At 46.3% G+C, this 18,754-nt stretch overlaps 1 protein-coding gene across 1 annotated transcript; it reads left to right on the top strand.

Annotated features, from left to right (window-relative positions):
- Nucleotides 1-4,153: 4,153 nt before the first annotated feature.
- On the top strand, nucleotides 4,154-16,788 carry LOC138771832 (protein kinase C delta type-like). The gene is made up of 4 exons (XM_069951839.1): nucleotides 4,154-4,683; nucleotides 11,168-11,742; nucleotides 12,192-12,335; nucleotides 16,516-16,788. Exons 1-4 carry the CDS (start codon nucleotides 4,185-4,187, stop codon nucleotides 16,786-16,788), a joined length of 1,491 nt encoding a protein of 496 aa, XP_069807940.1. The 5' UTR covers nucleotides 4,154-4,184.
- The last annotated feature ends 1,966 nt before the right edge of the window (nucleotides 16,789-18,754 follow it).

Below are 18,754 nucleotides of genomic sequence, written 5' to 3'. Positions count from 1 at the left end.
AGATTCCTTTTGCTGAGGAAAGGAGCGAGTAGATCTCCTGAAACGCGTCCTGGGAATTCAGGATAACAGAGCCTTCTAGAAACTATACCTAAGTTTACAAACGCAGATCCCGAACCGGAGCCACATTTTCCTGGCACCCTACACAACATCAGCCGGAAGGAGCGCGCGCTTCCATCCACGCGGACGCCACAAACAACTCAAGTCAATGCATAGTTGCACTAGACCGCGATCACACGGCTCCCAAGCTGACTGCAGAGACTGGTTCATGGATTACCATCACAATACCGCATTTGACTGCAGATGATATCACCAGCAGGGTGAGAGGTGGATATCCCACCACCATTTACTTGTCTTTTAATTCTCCCTTGCATGATCTCATTCTAAAAGGAGTATTATTTATCTAAAGTACAAGTACACCGGCTCAACAACAATACGAGCCTAGGTTAAAAACCGTGACTCGGGACTGCCATTATTAAAGTGGGGTGACCGCGCTGGGCCCGGCGCGGTGCTCACCACTTGGCTCTCTTTTTAGTATATTTATATATATACATTTCCACCATTTATTGGATATTTTTATTGTCCATGTGGACGTTTTATCAGATATATACGTGTATCTTTATTTCATTGTATTTTTATTTTTCTATGCTTCTAGATTATTGTCGTTTATGAATTGCAGTATTAAATATTTGTTGAAATCATTACAGCTACATTTATAATATTATTTCACCCATTTCTTGAGAGCCTACTACACTGTTACATATTTGATTTCTATTTTTATCCCGTTAGCGCCGGGACAGTAGTGCACTCGATAAGGGTGGTTTCCATTTCTATGGAACAGGTGTAGCAGACCTCCTTCTTTTTCTTTGATAGTTACAATCTCACCATACAGTTGATTCCACTGTTTCTGCAGCTCAGTGGTTGTGCTACACAGTTTATGTCTAAGACGCTGTCTGTGTTCTCCCTGCTTGTGCGCTTACACTTCTTATGGTGAAATTGAAAGGGAACCAATCATAACACTACACACATGTGGGACTTAAATGGAACCAATCAGGCCAATTGGGCTGATTTGGTTCCCTGGAGCACAGTCTAAAGCTCCTGTGCAGCTCGTGGCATGTACCGGCGGCAGCTGAAGCTTCATACCAGAGAAAATGAAGTTTTAATCCGCCGCTGCGCGGCAGGCAGAGGACGACAGGTGGTCATTTGGGCGGCTTCCCGTCCGTGTGTAGTCACCGCTCACTACCTGCCAGCGCTCTCTGCCTGACGCAGCGGATTGAAACTTTATTTTCTCCAGTATTAAGCTTCTGCTGCAGCCGGGTATGTGCCGCGAGCTGCACAGGAGCTTTATACTGTGCTCCAGGGAACCAAATCAGCCCGACTGAGTTGATTGATTCCCTTAAAGTCCCACATGTGTGTAGTGTTATGTAGAGATGACATAGGAGTAATGATATAAGGGAGACTTCCTTTGAAATATGAAAAAACAGAAAATAAAGAGGGAAGGATGGGAGAAAAGTAGAGAAAGTAATTAAATCAGACAACTGCCATACCCAAACCTTCCTCTGGGTATTTTGAGTGCACAATACTGTCAGTTAAAGGGGTACAGAGACCGAAATTTTTTATAATTTTTTTTTTACATATTTCGCAATATAACGTCATTAAAAATATGTATCTTTTTTTATTACATCTGCGCTTCCACTGAATGGCAGTAGTGAGGGGTGACATGGGCCCATTTGCTGCACCAGTGTTTGTGCTGGGAACTGCAGGTCTGTCTAAGCCCTGCAATTGCCAATCCTGTTCTCTGCTGAAGTGCTTCTGCACAACGTTATACAGAGCAGGGTCTTATGTCCCCTGTGTACTGTATATTCTTATATACAGTATCCGGGGGGACATGACTGCGATGTGCGGCCACCTTTGTTCAGCGGGTGGTGATTGGTATCACCATTTGCACTGTTAGTGGTTCTAGCACAGTGAGCAGTAATAGCAATCACAGTAGTAGTAATCCAAAAGGAGACCCCCGCACTGCTTACTCTCCGCTTGCCACTTGTACACCCTTGCGCTGCCACTTAGGATCCAGACTGCTCAAGGTGCTCAACGACACTGAAGACCAGTAGTAGGATACACTTCCAAATGGAAAGAAGGAAAGTCGGAGCACGTCTTTAAACGCAGTAATCTTAGTCTTTATTCAGCAAACAGGCAGTATAGATGAATGTGAAGACTGAACAGGCAACAGCTGTTTCACACGTCACAGCGTGCTTTCTCACAGCCCTAGCGTCAGTACGTATACTTCCCCTTATATACAACGTCACCCATGTGAATATAATAAAATTAAAAACATAATTCTCACATATAAACTAGAAATATAGTACAAAAACATTTTTACACAATGCAATATATAAAAGTTATATTACTTTACCAACAGGTACCATGTATTGCAACGCGATCATTTAACCCTAATGGTCCTAATGCATCTAATCTCAGAATTAATTCTGTTTCCTTCTGCAAAAGCTGTATGCATCTATTGCCCCCTGTTGGTGAACCTGTTAGGCGTAACAAGCCCATAAAACACATCTCAGAGCTATCATTATTATGGACGGTCCGCATATGTTCCATTAGCTTCGGGCAACCTTTCTGTGTGCGTAAGGATCGCACATGCTCCGAAAATCTAATGTGCATAGGGCGCTCTGTCTTCCCTATATAGTACATTCCGCAGGTACATAACACTGCATAGACTACAAATGGTGTTTTACACGTAATTAAATCTTTTACTTTCCATCTCTTACCTCCTAGCTGGACTTCACGGACATCATTCAGTTGTGCACAATTGTTACAACGGCCACATTTAAAGTTACCCTGTAAATCAGTAGATTTTCCTAACCATGACCTATCAGTATTGTTTCTGTCTGACTGTAACCTACCTCTCACCAAATCATCACGTAGGTTTCTACCCCGACGAAAAGCCACAATGGGATGTGTATTGGTTAACTCTTTTAAAGCTGGGTCTTCCCCCCTGATACTGTATATATGAATATACAGTACAGAGTGGGAACGGGACCCTGCCTTGCATTGCGTTGTGCGGCGGCGCTTGAGCAGAGCAGGGAATCATAGAAGGGCAGGGCTTAGACTGTCTATTAATAATCAAAACAGTCCCAGAGACTTCAGCACAGTAGTCTTTTTCCTTCCATAATCTTCTATGGTTCTATATAAGTGGGCTAAGAGTCTGTGTTAGGTGCAGGAGCCAAGTGTCATGATGGGGCCTGAATAAAGTTGGGGTCCACAGTAATGTAGATCAGCTCTTAGGACTCACAGAAGAGGGCACCTACACATGGAGTACAGCATTTACCCATCTAGATCCCACAGCCAATGGTTACTGTGGCATCTAGATAGCTAAAACCATGTGCCAGTTACTTCCAGTGTCCAAACAGCCACAGAGTACAAACTCTATATAACGTCATCCATGGGGCCATACTCTCCCATACACAAGATGTAAAAGGCAATCAGCAGTTTCACAGCACACTACAATACAAAAAGTATTACAGCATACCGAACAGGAAAATACATATTCAATTCCTTTAAGTTAAAAAAAACAACAACAACAACAACAACAACATATCTATCATTATATCATGAATGTCTGAATACCTAAAATATAAGTGTACTGTCAATAAAACTGCTGTTTCTTTAGACTGATCCAAACTGCTACAAAGACTTACAGCTAATGGAATTTGGGAAATACAAAACCATGATAGTATAGACACTATGGGGGAGATCTCCTTCTCCTTGTTGCCCATAGCAACCAATCATATCCCAGATTTCATTATATCAGAGCTTGTTAGTACACGAAAGCTGAGCTGTGATTGGTTACTATGGCCAATAAAGAGACTCTGACTATAAGACAGCTGATAAATCTCCCCCAATGGTTTTCTATCACCCATACATACAGAGTAGAGTCAGTCCTGGTAAGATCTGTTACACCAATCAGGTTGTATTTTGTCTCTCAAGAGAAATCAACAGTATTTTAAAAGTCTTGAACCAAAGTGAAGCCGCCATTATACTGACTGCAATACATATAACTATAGCCCATAGAGTTGACTGGTGTCAGATACTGATCACATGACCAATGCCATGCATGCGGCCAGGGCAGGTGTGATGTCACCTGGGATACTGTTGCTAAGGAACGACAGAGAGAGATGTCTGCTGGACCGAGCCACAGCGCAAACATGGAGGACGAGGAGATTGTTGTGAGGAGGAAGAGGAAGAAGACAGGAGGGCGCATCTTGGACTCATCGGACGATGAGAAGACTTCGTTGAAGAGCCAAGGTAGGAAGAAGAGACGGGAAACCTTGGCCTCTGAGAAGACACCAAGATGCCCTCTGGACTCATCGGACGATGAGATGAAGACTTCAGTGAAGGGCCAGAGGAGGAAGAAGAGCTCTGAGAAGTCCAACGATGGAGAGGCCAAACAGATGAAGAAAGAAGTCGTGGCTGGCAAGAGGAAGGCCAAGAAGAGACACATTGTGGATTCTGCAGTGGAAAAGAAGCCACCAATCAACATCCACATGGAAGAAGATATGGCGGGGAGGAGGAGAGCCAAGAAGAGGAACATCCTGGATTCTGCAGTGGAAGAGAAGAAGCCACCAATCAAGATCCAGAAGAAAGAAGAAAAGAAAGAAGACCAGGCAGCCTCAGGTACACCCCTATATGTACACATATATTTCTATGCATGGGACATATGGACTTTATCACGTATTCAGCACATTGAGTAACTCAAGTATCATGGGGGGGGGTACTATGCTGAATGCTCCTGATTTTTTTTCTGGTTTATAATGTACCATTGAATCCCAAAAATATCACAGCAAGTGTTACAGTAAAATAAACCAACAATAGGAGGGTATAAGGAAAAAGAAGGGTCTAGTATATCTAGTAATGTTCCCCAAATGTATTATATAGGGTGAGACACTGTGATTACTGTACTTTATCTTCTCTCTGCTTGTCTAATTTTAGGATTTTACCTGCACTAATAAACATGCCCCCAAAAGAGAAAAATGTTACATTGTATAATGCAAAATACCCAAAAGTATTTCCCATTGTTATTATGTGATGTATATATAGTACATGTGCTCCTAATGTTGGGAAATAAACCACTGAATGTTTGTCTCCCCACAGTTTAATAAATCACTGGAGTCGGTGAATGTACATTTTAAATTGTCTTGCATTCAGAGTGTGTCTGGTAGCAAACATCACAAACATGACAAACATCGTGGTAATATGTCTTCATTCACATTCTATGGTATTAAAACGGTGCAAGCCACCATGAGAGGCGGCAACAAACAACAGCTCTTACTGCATAAAGAAGCGGAGTATATCTTTAAGTTGAATACTCGCTACCCGAATGGTTTAAATTTTAAAAATGATTTATTATACCATTACACATATTGATTTGTAGAATAATACTATTATACATTTATGACTCTTTTCTCTTTTTTATCCATTGTGTTTCCCACATGGCTATATCTACATTCTCATATTTATATCATATTTACATCATACGTTATGCATTTATATTGTTTCTAATTTTTACATGATTAATTTTTGTGTGTACGTATATATATATTTATCTAATGTTCATTTCTATTTATGCTCATTACAAATTTCATTTATCTTCATTTCTTTTTCTTGCTTATATCTTGAATTATCATTCTTTTTTTCTTTTTTGGTCCGCTTCCTTTGTGTGAACTTGCTCTATATTGTTGCATTCTTTCAGTAACTAATTATGTTGGGTTGCATTTTCCACCTGTGCAGTAGGCTCTTTGGGCCTCCACTTGATAGGCTGCTTTTTGTTCTTAACCATGTGTTGTATCAGGTGTTCATTATACCAGGACTAAGCGCGCATGTGCGCGAAACGCCTCTGTGTTACCTTGCAGCATGTTTTAACTATGGATATGAAATAAAGCTTATAGATTTTAATTGCTACCGGAGTGCTGGAACCCCTACTTTTCTTCACTATGTCTGGTAGCACTGGCTTCACTGCTCCCACACACACTCTGAGTGCAAGGCAGCACAGAGTGTATTACGGCGCCCCGCCACTGCAGTAGCCATTTAGCCTACTTCTAACCCATTCCCAATTGGCCCTTACTTCCCTGAAGATTCCAGCAACCTGGAGGAACACGTCGGTCAGTAAAGGACCTGCATTATTACTAAGGGCTTCATAGGGTCGGTACCAAGGGGTAGAACAGGGTAGGGGTCGCCCTTATTAGGGCGATTGCCCTGCTCCACCCTAAGCAAGCAGGGGTAGAATATACACTATACTCGGATAGGGCATAACAGGGTGAGGTGGTCCCTACTCCGGTAACGCTTTCCTACCCTGATGAAATTTCACCGGTGTTGACAACTCACTTGTGATATTGACTCAATTGTGATCAGGTCCAGTTTTAGACAAAATGTGGCCCTGGGCAAAGTTGAAGGTGGGGCCCCAAATGCTAAAACATTGTAGCAGCAATTTAAGGTCCCCATACACTTTACTTTTTTTGTCAGCGGTTGGCGCACTGCTCGAGGTGGGGGGGATCTTCTGTGACCTTAAATAAGACCCCTCTGTGCCCAATATAGTAGGTAGGTCCCTCTGTGCCTCCATAGTACATTTAGTCGGTATCCCTCTGTAGGTAATTCTCCTGGTAGTTACCTCCACCACCCAGTATGTAGTATACACCAATATAGGAGGCATCTCACTGTAGGTTATACACCTGTTAGATAGCCCCCCCCCCAGTACATAGCATCTCCCCTGATAGTTACCTCCCCAGCACATAGCATCTCCACTGATAGTTACCCCCCAGCACATAGCATCTCCACTGATAGTTATCCCCCCCTCCCCCAGTACATAGCATCTCCACTGATAGTTACCTTCCCAGCAGATAGAATCTCCACTGATAGTTACCTCCCCAGCACATAGCTTCTCCACTGATAGTTACCCCCCCCCCTCCCCCAGTACATAGCATCTCCACTGATAGTTACCTTCCCAGCAGATAGCATCTCCCCTGATAGTTACCTTCCCAGCAGATAGCTTCTCCACTGATAGTTACCTCCCCAGCAGATAGCATCTCCCCTGATAGTTACCCCCTCCCCCCAGCACATAGCATCTCCCCTGATAGTTACCCCCCCCCTCCCCCAGTACATAGCATCTCCCCTGATAGTTACCTTCCCAGCACATAGCATCTCCACTGATAGTTACCTTCCCAGCACATAGCATCTCCCCTGATAGTTACCTTCCCAGCAGATAGCATCTCCACTGATAGTTACCCCCTAGCACATAGCATCTCCACTGATATTTATCCCCCCCCCCCCCAGCACATAGCATCTCCCGGGATAGTTACCCCCTAGCACATAGCATCTCCACTGATAGTTACCCCCCAGCACATAGCATCTCCCGGGATAGTTACCCCCTAGCACATAGCATCTCCACTGATAGTTACCCCCCAGCACATAGCATCTCCTAGGGCTGAGGCGATATGGGAAAAAAATAAAATCTCGTTTTCCCTTTTTCGATTAAGGGGTGTAGTAACAGTAGAAGCATAGAAGATGAGGGGTGTAGTAGTAGAAAAGAGGAGTAGCAGTTTTGGTAGTAGTAGTATCAGGAGTGGGGGTAATAGTAGCAATGGTAGTGAGAGCAGTATTAGGGGTAGTAGTAGTGCAGTATTGTGGGTAGTAATAGAGCAGTATCAGGGTAGTAGTAGAGCAGTATTAGGAGTAGTATTGGGGGTAGTAGTAGAGCAGTATCAGGGTAGTAGTAGAGCAGTATTAGGAGTAGTATTGGGGGTAGTAGTAGAGCAGTATTAGGAGTAGTATTGAGGGTAGTAGTAGAGCAGTATTAGGAGTAGTATTGGGGGTAGTAGTAGAGCAGTATTGGGGGTAGTAGTGGGGCAGTATTAGGAGTAGTATTAGAGGTAGTAGTAGGGCAGTATTAGGAGTAGTATTGGGGGTGGTAGTAGAGCAGTATTAGGAGTAGTATTGGGATAGTAGTAGAGCAGTATTGGGGTTAGTAGTAGAGCAGTATTAGGAGTAGTATTGGGGGTAGTAGTAGGGCACTATTAGGAGTAGTATTGGAGGTAGTAGAAGGGCAGTATTAGGAGTAGTATTGGGGGTAGTAGTAGGGCACTATTAGGAGTAGTATTGGGGGTGGTAGTAGTAGAGCAGTATTAGGAGTAGTATTGGGGGTAGTAGTTGGGCAGTATTAGGAGTAGTATTGTGGGTAGTAGTAGGGCAGTATTAGGAGTAGTATTGGGGGTAGTAGTAGGGCACTATTAGGAGTAGTATTGGGGGTAGTAGAAGGGCAGTATTAGGAGTAGTATTGGGGGTAGTAGTAGGGCAGTATTAGGAGTAGTATTGGGGGTGGTAGTAGTAGAGCAGTATTAGGAGTAGTATTGGGGGTAGTAGTTGGGCAGTATTAGGAGTAGTATTATGGGTAGTAGTAGGGCAGTATTAGGAGTAGTATTGGGGGTAGTAGTAGGGCAGTATTAGGAGTAGTATTGGAGTAGTAGTAGAGCAGTATTAGGAGTAGTATTGGGGGTAGTAGTAGAGCAGTATTAGGAGTAGTATTGGGGGTAGTAGTAGAGCAGTATTAGGAGTAGTATTGGGGGTAGTAGTAGGGCAGTATTAGGAATAGTATTGGGGTAGTAGTAGGGCAGTATTAGGAGTTGTATTGGGGGTGGTAGTAGGGCAGTATTAGGAGTAGTATTGGGGGTAGTTGTAGGGCAGTATTAGGAGTAGTATTGGGGGTAGTAGTAGAGCAGTATTAGGAGTAGTATTGGGGGTAGTAGTAGAGCAGGGGAGAGATATGGGGGTACTGTATCATACAGAATCCCCTCCGCATATACTGTTCACTAGGCCCTGAATGGGGGAGGGGATCCTGTGTGATTCAGCACCCACCTCCATCATGTACTGTGTACTGCTCAGGGGCTGGTGCCCATAGATACAGAGGGAGGAGGGGAGGACTGCATCACACAAGATCCCCTGCCCCCTTCTTGTATACTTTTCTCTAGGTATATGGGGAGGGGGTTACTGTTGTATAATGACCCCGGAGACTCCGCCCACCCGCGGCCGTAAGCCCCGCCCCTTGGTCGCAAGTCCTGCCCTCAGCCTCCACAACCCTCTAACCACCTTATAGGCAGCTACATAAGGTCAATGTTTGTATGTTGGTCTTTATTGTGGGGTCAAAATCTTTTTATAGTGTTTATTAAAAGTTAGGGTTTAAATGTGCATACACCTATTCCTGTGATTTAATCTTGTATTGTATGGTGTAATAGACATAGTTTCATAACTGAATCTGTGCACTGTGTTGCTTTCCCCCTTGCTTTTTTACTAAACTAAATCCACAGGGCCTGTCCCTTCCCCTGCAGTCCCTGTACACGGCCTCCCTCTTCAGCAGCTCCCAGGCCGGGAACAAGCATAGCTATCTTCCTGCCTGTCAGCTGGGGCCCCTCCACACAGTAAGTAAACCACCCAATGACAGGCAGGAAGATGCAGAGAGCAGCAGAAGGACCCCCTCCTCTCTCCTGACACCCCCTTCCCCTGCAGTGACCCCCTCCTGTATACAGCTCCGCAGTCGGAGAGGAGGGAGAGGGGCTGCAGGCTGCACGGTCCAGGCTGAAAGCAGAGAAAGTGGAAACTTCACAAGAGGACACCCCTGGAGTTTCCTGTCACGCATAAAAAGTAAGTGTGCGAATATCTGTGTAACATCAGTGTGGTGTGCATCCATGTCATCATTTGTCATCATTTGTGTGTTAGTGCTATACATGTGTATGTATATATGTATATATATATATATATATATATATATATACATACATACATATAAAGTCAGCATGTTTGTATCTGTTTAATTTTTGTGTGTGTTTGCATATTGCCTATTATGTATTTATGTCATGTGACTGGTAGGTTAGCATTTATATATATATATATGCCGTATGTAATGTATACTGTGTGTGCATATATGTGGGTATTATTGGTAACGGTGGTATTAGTATATATTGGATTTGTGTTGTAACAGTATGATGGTAGTAACTATCTCTTGGTGGGGGTCTCAGCAGTGATGTCCCAAATGATCTAAACTTTTGTCATGTCTGTGTGCCATTAAGTAATAAGCGATCCAACAGCATCCATCAGAGAAGATATGGGGAGGTTTATTACAGCATCATACACAGTGCCAATGTGTCAACCTTATTGTCTATTGCCTATTTTTAAGCATGTTAAGCCTGGCTTGAGAAAGACCCAATAGGGTAGAAACATCGCCACTGTGTATGATGCTTGAATAAACCTCACCATAACTTCTCCACTGGATGCTGTCGGATTGCTTCTTACTTGATGTCATATGGTCTCCATTAGGGATTGGAGACCCTCTGGCGTGCGTCCCACCTCTATTTCAGAGAAGGCATTTCTTTAGACTTTTGTGACTGATGCTGTTGGATGCTTTATGGTATGTAAATAGCCAAAGATGCACCAGCACCCTGGACAGCGGCTCACATTGGTTCCTACCAGCACCCACACCCACCAACTTCCTGCCCTGCCAGCCTGTCCTGGTCGCAGACAGCATTGCACCTCCAGCCACAAGGCCCCTACCCCATACACATAGTCCCCTGCCCGCTGCTGAGGAGCTACTGGCGTCCTCGCTACCTACTATGTCGTTTATGGACTTTTAAAGATTTTTCTCCAATAAAGATGTGAATTTTTAAATGGTGAGTGCCCTTATACTTCTACTACTCTATTTATGAAGATAATTTATACACCTATCCTATAAGTGAGCACCACCTCTCTAAGCGCTAGTCTGTTGCAATCTATAAGATCACCACATGTATTGGATACAGTAGTGCCCATTACTTTTTCTACAGACGTTGCACTGACCCAGTCGGTGTTACATCCATTCTGTGGCTGGAAGTTCAGATATCCATGGATACAACCATTCCGGGTTGGTACTGTGTACAAGCCCAAATGGATCAGAATAGGGATTACACACAGTAGAGCTCCTAGTCCGATAAATAGCTTTAGAAGGTGATGTGTATTGTGTGTGAGATGCTGGGGGCAAAGGGACAAATTAGATTCGTCTAACCTGCTGATAGTTCCCTTTAAACGAACAGCCAAAATTACCTGTGTAATAATCTCTGATATCTATTTTTCCCCCTTGTAGGAGGACCCAGCAGTGTCCAACCAACTGGCAATGACAGCACCATCTCTAACACCATCCTACAGAGATTACGATTCCATCATGTGCTCGGCGAGGGAAACTACGGAATGGTCATGTTGGCACAAGACACCGTCACCAGCCAACAGTTCGCTGTCAAGATCATCAAGAAGCGAGTCCTGCTAGACGACATCGAGGAGGCGGATGTGATGGTGGAGCGCCGAGTCTTACAGCTGGCATCTGGGAGCCCCTTCCTAGTCCACGCAGACTTTGCATTCCAGACCAAGTTGTTTGTTCTATTTGGGCTGGAATACATGAGCTGCGGGGACTTTGACCAACTTTTGCGATCGGAGGGGCCGCTGAAGATCTCCAGTGCAAGATTCTACGCCGCTGAGCTCGTGTGTGGCATCCAATATCTCCACTCAAGAGGCGTCATCCACCGAGACCTCAAGCCCGAGAACATCCTGGTGGCTGAAACAGGGCACATCAAGATCACAGATTTCGGTCTCGCTCTGGAAAACATCTTCGCAGACCGAAAAGCCACCCAATACGCTGGGACCGCAGGCTACATGGCTCCCGAGGTGAGAGATCTTCCTATTGTCCACTAATTTGCTTCTATTACAGGGTATAGCAGGTGATGGTATACTGCTAGAATATGCCATCTCTGGGGGTCTGACCTCTGGCTTCACAAAAATTGGAAGACTGCAGGGGAGCGCTGATGTAGTATTTGTCTCTTTTTTCCTACATAGCCATGTGACTAAGAACATCTCTATGCAAGACAAAACTCCAAAAGTGGGGTAATGCCACACTAATGTGAATAGTGTCGCTTTAGAATGCCTATAACTGAGGGTTACTGTGCAGGAGGAAAACATTCAGGGGCATTCAGTGCTGCCCCAATGCTGCATCTCCCTGTTACAGTTTATGCGGCTCCCAGAGATCAGTCCCCCACCATTCTTAAAGTCATGGCACATCCTGGCGACATCCCACTTCAATAAACTCAAGATAATATCTGTTGTTTTCTTTATTGCAGATGCTGGCAAGGAAAGGATATGGCGCCGGAGCAGACTGGTATTCATTTGGTGTCATCATGAAGAAAATGATTACCGGAGGGCGTGACTACCATCCAACCCCCATCGATGACACCAGCTCCGGCGCCGAAGACTTCATCACACAGGTCAGTGTCTATCTGATCGGATCAGGAATGAATGGTTCAGACCATGCACGTACATCAAGCACTCCATTCATTCTTTATGGGGATAAGGAATATTACACTTAATGTGTCATTATGCAGAAGCCCATAGACAATGAATAGAGTGCTGGCTGCACATGCATGACCCCTTTTAACCCTCTCTGTAGACAAATTATGTCAAATGAGAAAATTCTGAAGATTTTACAATTCATCAGAATTAAAGGGAATGTGTCGCCAAGTAAAAAAAATTTTTTTAAAGTGTTAAAACTGAATTTATTTATTTTTTTGTTAATTTATATGTGTTTTTTATTATTTTTACATGTAAGGAAATATGAAAAATTAACAATCTAATTTTTCATATTTCCCAGTGATGGCCACCAGGGGGAGCTCCAGCAGAAAACTGCTGGTAAAAGCAGCCTGAAACCCGGCTGCTGAAAAAAAGAGGCAGTCTCTGCTCAACTGCTGTGACATCATCACCTCCCTCCTCTTTTCACAGGAGAACAAAGAGGGGAAAGGTGATATGTGTACTGTAGGGCAGCGCCATTTTGTTGTTGTCTGCACAGCAGTACAGATAGAAGAAACATGTCCCTATTCTTTCATAATACACCTCAGCTGCTGCAGAACCTAATACACCTCAACTTGCTGCAGAACCATATAAAGTTCGCCTGCCCACACACACCTCCCGCACTTCTCACAGCCCATCCCCCGCATGCACATAGTATTGTTGTAACACTCGTACAGACAGCTCATGTCATACATTACACAGGTAGAGGATGTGTGAGGATGTGTGTGTATATATATATGTGTGTGTACACAGGCTATTGCTCTCTGGTTTCAGCAGTGTATATACATTACACAGGTAGGAGGTATATATATATATATATATATATATATATATATATATATACACACATACATACATACATAAATACATACATACACACACAGTGGGGCCTTGGATTACGAGCATAATTCGTTCCGGGACCGCGCTTGTAATCCAAATCCACTCTTAAACCAAGGCAAATTTTCCCATAAGAAATCTCTGATCTGCAGAAAATTGGTTCCACACCCCAAAAATAATGATTTATTTTTCTGAATAACGTGTAAAACAGATGAAACAAACATTCAGAAACAGCAGAATATGTGATATTATAAGTTACTGTACAGTAATGGAGAGGATGGGAAACACAAGGGCGGACAGAGACTGCAGGGAGCATGAAGGAATGAGCAGGACAGATGTGGGCACAGTATAGCAGCACTCTCTGTCCGGGGAGAGAGGGGTTACAGCTATGAAGAGATTACCCCCACAGTCCTGTCCCCTGATGTAAGCCCCAGCCTGAAGTGGATCAGCTATGATATGGAAGGTGAGGGAGACTTACTGGGTCAGAGTACAGGGCTGTAGACCCCGCTATGCAGACCATTCCCCTCCTCCACTCACGCTCCCATCCAGTACAGGGAGCTCTTACACCAAAGCAATGCTCTTACACCAAGTCACTATTTTGAAAAACTGTGATCTCTTAAACCAAGTCACTCTTAAAACAAGGTACCACTGTGTGTGTGTGTGTGTGTATATATAAATATATATATATATATATATATATATATACATATATATATATATACACAGTATATATACACATAAACAGGAGAGTACAGGCTATTGGGGAGGGAGAGGCTGGCGTGATGGAGGGACAGTGTGATGTGGCAGGGGGGAGAGGGGCTGGGGTGACGGGGAGAGAGGCTGAGGTGGAGAGATAGGCTGATGTGGAAGGGGGAAGAGAGGCTGGGGTGACGGGAAAAAGAGGCTGGGGTGATGGAGAGACAGGCTGATGTGGAAGGGGGGAGAGGGGCAGGGGTGACAGGAGGGAGAAAAGTGGGGTGAGAGGGGGATAGATGCTGGGATGACAGGGGGGAGAGAGGCTGGGGTGGCAGGAGGGAGAGAGGCTGTGGTGACAGGGCGGAGAGAGGCTGTGGTGACAGGGCGGAGAGAGGCTGGGGTGACAGGGCGGAGAGAGGCTGTGGTGACAGGGCGGAGAGAGGCTGTGGTGACAGGGCGGAGAGAGGCTGTGGTGGCAGAAGGGAGAGAGGCTGGGGTGGCAGAAGGGAGAGAGGCTGGGGTGGCAGAAGGGAGAGAGGCTGGGGTGACGGGGGAGAGAGGCAGGGGTGACAGGAGGGAGAAAGAGTGGGGTGACAGGGGGATAGATGCTGGGATGACAGGGGGAGAGAGGCTGGGGTGGCAGGAGGGAGAGAGGCTGGGGTGGCAGGAGGGAGAGAGGCTGTAGTGACAGGGGGGAGAGAGGCTGGGGTGGCAGGAGGGAGAGAGGCTAAGGTGGCAGGAGGGAGAGAGGGTGGGGTGGCAGGAGGGAGAGAGGCTAGGGTGGCAGGAGGGAGAGAGGCTGGGGTGGCAGGAGGGAGAGAGGCTGGGGTGACAGGGGAGAGAGAGGCTGGGGTGGCAGGAGGGAGAGAGGTTGGGGTGGCAGGAGGGAGAGAGGCTGGGGTGGCAGGGGAGAGAGAGGCTGGGGTGGCAGGAGGGAGAGAGGCTGGGGTGGCAGGAGGGAGAGAGGCTGGGGTGGCAGAAGGGAGAGAGGCTGGGGTGGCAGGAGGGAGAGAGGCTGGGGTGACAGGGGGGAGAGAGGTTGGGGTGGCAGGGGGGAGAGAGGCTGGGGTGGCAGGAGGGAGTGAGGCTGGGGTGGCAGGGGAATAGATGCTGGGGTGACAGGGGGAGAGAGTCTGGGGTGGCAGGAGGGAGAGAGGCTGGGGTGACAGGGGGATAGATGCTGGGGTGACAGGGGGGAGGGAGGCTGTGGTGACAGGGGGGAGGGAGGCTGTGGTGACAGGGGGGAGGGAGGCTGGGGTGGCAGGAGGGAGAGAGAGGCTAAGGTGGCAGGAGGGAGAGAGGCTGGGGTGGCAGGGGAGAGAGAGGCTGGGGTGACAGGGGAGAGAGAGGCTGGGGTGGCAGGAGGGAGAGAGGCTGGGGTGACAGGGGGGAGAGAGGTTGGGGTGGCAGGGGGGAGAGAGGCTGGGGTGGCAGGAGGGAGTGAGGCTGGGGTGGCAGGGGAATAGATGCCGGGGTGACAGGGGGAGAGAGTCTGGGGTGGCAGGAGGGAGAGAGGCTGGGGTGACAGGGGGATAGATGCTGGGGTGACAGGGGGGAGGGAGGCTGTGGTGACGGGGGAGGGAGGCTGTGGTGACAGGGGGGAGGGAGGCTGGGGTGACAGAAGGAGCAATTGGGGGGGGGGGGGCACGGGAAACAGCGGGGCGCACAGGGATAAGCCGCGGCAGCGGCAGGCTGGTATAGTACAGTTACAGGACGGCAGTGAGCTTCCGGCACGGACAGGCTGTAATTCACCGGCCCGGAAGCTCACAGCTGCAGCTCTTCGGTGCCCGGACTTCCCTCCTGTTCGGCGGAGGACATGTGAGAAGGAGACAGGGGAGAAGTCCGGGCACCGAGGAGCTGCAGCTGGGAGCTTCTGGGCTGGTGTATTACAGCCTGTCCGTGCCGGAAGCTCACTGCCGTCCTGTAACTGTACTGGATGGGCCCTGGCTGGCCTGCGTCTGCTGGACGGTGAGTGGGGTGGGAGGGGGGCCAGTCCGACACTGGGGGAGGGGAGAGAGCTGCACACAGTTCTCCTGCCAACTCTGCCGGTCTCTCTTCTCCCCCGTTCTTGTGCCTCTTGCCGGGCTGGGACTTCAGGAAAATGGCGCCGCCACCCTGCCCCATGTACTTCAGCTGTGTATTGCGCATGTCCATGCACATGCGCAGTACACAGTGACGGAGCCTCCAGTGCAAGTGAACCAGACGGACTCCGTCGGTTCACTTCAATGTTCTGGAGGTGCCGTATAGTGTCTGTGTGTGTGTCGCGAAATGACGTCACACACAGACACTATAAACATGGCAGCCCCCTGTGCAGGCATCAATGTAATTAAAAAACACTTAAGCCCTATGTAAAAAAATAAAATAAAAATAGAACACACTTACTTTTTCTTACTACCTTTTATTAAAAAAATTTCAAAAACATGACACTGTCCCTTTAAGGCTCAATCATCTCTATGCCATCCAGTAGACAATAGGATGGGCTGCCATTCACAAAGATAAGTGCTCTCTCTTATCTACACAGCCTCAAGAGTTATGGTCACTAAATAATATGTACATTTCTCATTCCAGCTCCTCCAGCAAGATCCTGCACAGCGCTTGGGAGCCAACCGAAACACCAGAGAACATCAATTTTTCCAGCCTATTGATTGGGTCAAGGTGGAAGCCCTCGAGATGACCCCACCACGCATCCCATCGAAACCATCTAAGCCTCAGCAGACCGAAAAGTTCCATCTGAAGACCATGGAGGTAAAAGAGGCCAGGACGTGTCGTCTGACATCGGAGGAACAGGCCGTATTCCGGGGGTTTTCGTTTGTCACCTCGAAGACCTTTGGCCAGCTCTAAAGTCATCAGAGTGAGCTTAACCCCTGAGCACCTGGCAGAAGAGGATCCACAGACCGAAGACCATGAAGAGTGGACCCCCAATGACCATCAGTCATCAAGGACACCAACAAGATGCCTGCAGGAAGGAAGCGGACACATGTGGAGAAGAACAACATGGATGGACCCCTACACTGCACAACAAGCCAGTAGGTAAGCCACACTGGTAAGGTAAGTGGAAGCGCCAGGCCATCTGCGCTGTATAACTAAAGGCATGTGTGAGATTTTTTTCACCGGTGACAGGATTTCCTCACATCCATGACTGCACCAGTTCCTAGTGCGGTGTTGGATATGAGAGAAAAAGAAAAGATTAAGATTTTTTTAGCACATGTCTATAATAATTCCATCCTCATGGTACTATATACAGATTTATACTCTGTGTATAGTATAATATTATATACCGGTGATTGGATTTCCCTGGGTCAATGACAATGCTGTCATAGGTCTGGGGAAAGAGGTGAGAGATGGCCGGCTATTAAGGGGTGGAGGAGGCCGGATTTTTTATTTTTTTTTAATTCTAAATAAGACTTAAAAAAAAAAAAAAAAGCGTATGCCAAGTGTCATCAGGTGTTAGAATATCTTCAGTATCCACCACAGTCACTTACAGGAATCAAGAAGGAAGGGGACACCATGTCAAGAAGAAGAACAGGGAAGCATTAAGGTCATAGGCTTGCACTACACTACAGCTAAGTGGAAGCGTCAACTAATGGGTTTACTGCAAAATTATTATTCTTATTTGAATATAACTGTATGCTACTGAGAACCAATCCCTGAGCTGGGTACCTCACACTTTTCCATCCTCTGTCTCCTAACCTATCACCAGCTATAGTTTAGCACCTTCTAGAGGATTTCTACCAAATCCTACAGTCCCTGAGAGGTATGTATAGGGGGGAGGGGGGGAACTAGATTGGTCCACAATCCAGTCAGTGTGTTCCAGAGAGAGTATACAGAGAGTGTTCCTACAGCAGTTTATTCTCCGCCACCACCCCAAGTCACTAAAAGGTCACTCACATCAAGTCTAGTCAACTAAAGTCACTACAGTCAGGTATCTCAGAGTATCCATAGACCTTATCATAAGTATTATCCACCAGCAACAAACTGTGATTTATAAAGTATTCCAAGTCTAAAAGTATTATTCTCAAGTTCCCAGCTCATCAAGGGATCTCAGTCAAATGTTACCTTCATGGTATCTTTATGGAAACAAGGTCTGTTTATTGTGTACTGTGATATTAAGATGATTTTCTAGAGTAAAGTTTACAAGTGGTTACGTATATATTTGCTGGACTCTGTGGTTCCTCTACACCTGCACTACAGACTGTTCTATCAAACATTGTGTGTCAGAACATCCAGGGGTGGGAACATACTGTATCACTCCTGGCCGCTGTGACAAGTGCCCCAGCAGTACACCAACATCTTGCCCCCAGCTAAACACCACCTGGCTCCCCTAGGTCCCGCAATGCAGTGTTGGAAAAACATGGCCACTTTCTTCCAGAGACAGAACCTCTCTCGTCTCCAGTTTGGGGGTAGATTTTGCAACTCTGGAAGAAAGTGGTCAGGTTTTTCTTACGTTGGATAACCCCTTTAAGTGCACTGCTGGGGGGCAATATTATGGGGTTAGGTGCATAGAATAATATTAAGTGCAGCGGCTGTGTAGTCTATGGCCCTCAAATAATTTTATAAATGCCTGAATGGCCGTCGACAGGAGAAAGGTTCCCCACCCCTGGTCAATAACAACTGCAGAGCCTGGCTAGAAACGCTTGCAGCCTTAATGTAAGTTACAGGCCCAGTGTGGTTGTGTGATAAGGACCCAGTGTGACATCAGTTTGGTAATTGTACAAATGTTCCTAATGTCATAGCCACATATACAGAACACTGTGACCATGCAATGTCACACAGGAAGGAGAAACCTATTACCGGTACTTATAGATGC

The sequence above is a fragment of the Dendropsophus ebraccatus genome, chromosome 14 (assembly GCF_027789765.1).
Source record: "Dendropsophus ebraccatus isolate aDenEbr1 chromosome 14, aDenEbr1.pat, whole genome shotgun sequence".
NCBI classification, from domain to species: Eukaryota; Metazoa; Chordata; class Amphibia; order Anura; family Hylidae; genus Dendropsophus; species Dendropsophus ebraccatus.
Note: the sequence above shows the minus strand (reverse complement) of the source record. Positions and strands in the feature narration are given on the sequence as shown.

Coding starts and splice junctions, on each gene's coding strand:
- LOC138771832 (XM_069951839.1), top strand. CDS start 4,185: ATGTCTGCTGGACCGAGCCACAGCGCAAACATGGAGGACGAGGAGATT. Junction 4,684..11,167: donor AGAAGACCAGGCAGCCTCAG/GTACACCCCTAT, acceptor TCCCCCTTGTAG/GAGGACCCAGCAGTGTCCAA. Junction 11,743..12,191: donor CAGGCTACATGGCTCCCGAG/GTGAGAGATCTT, acceptor TCTTTATTGCAG/ATGCTGGCAAGGAAAGGATA.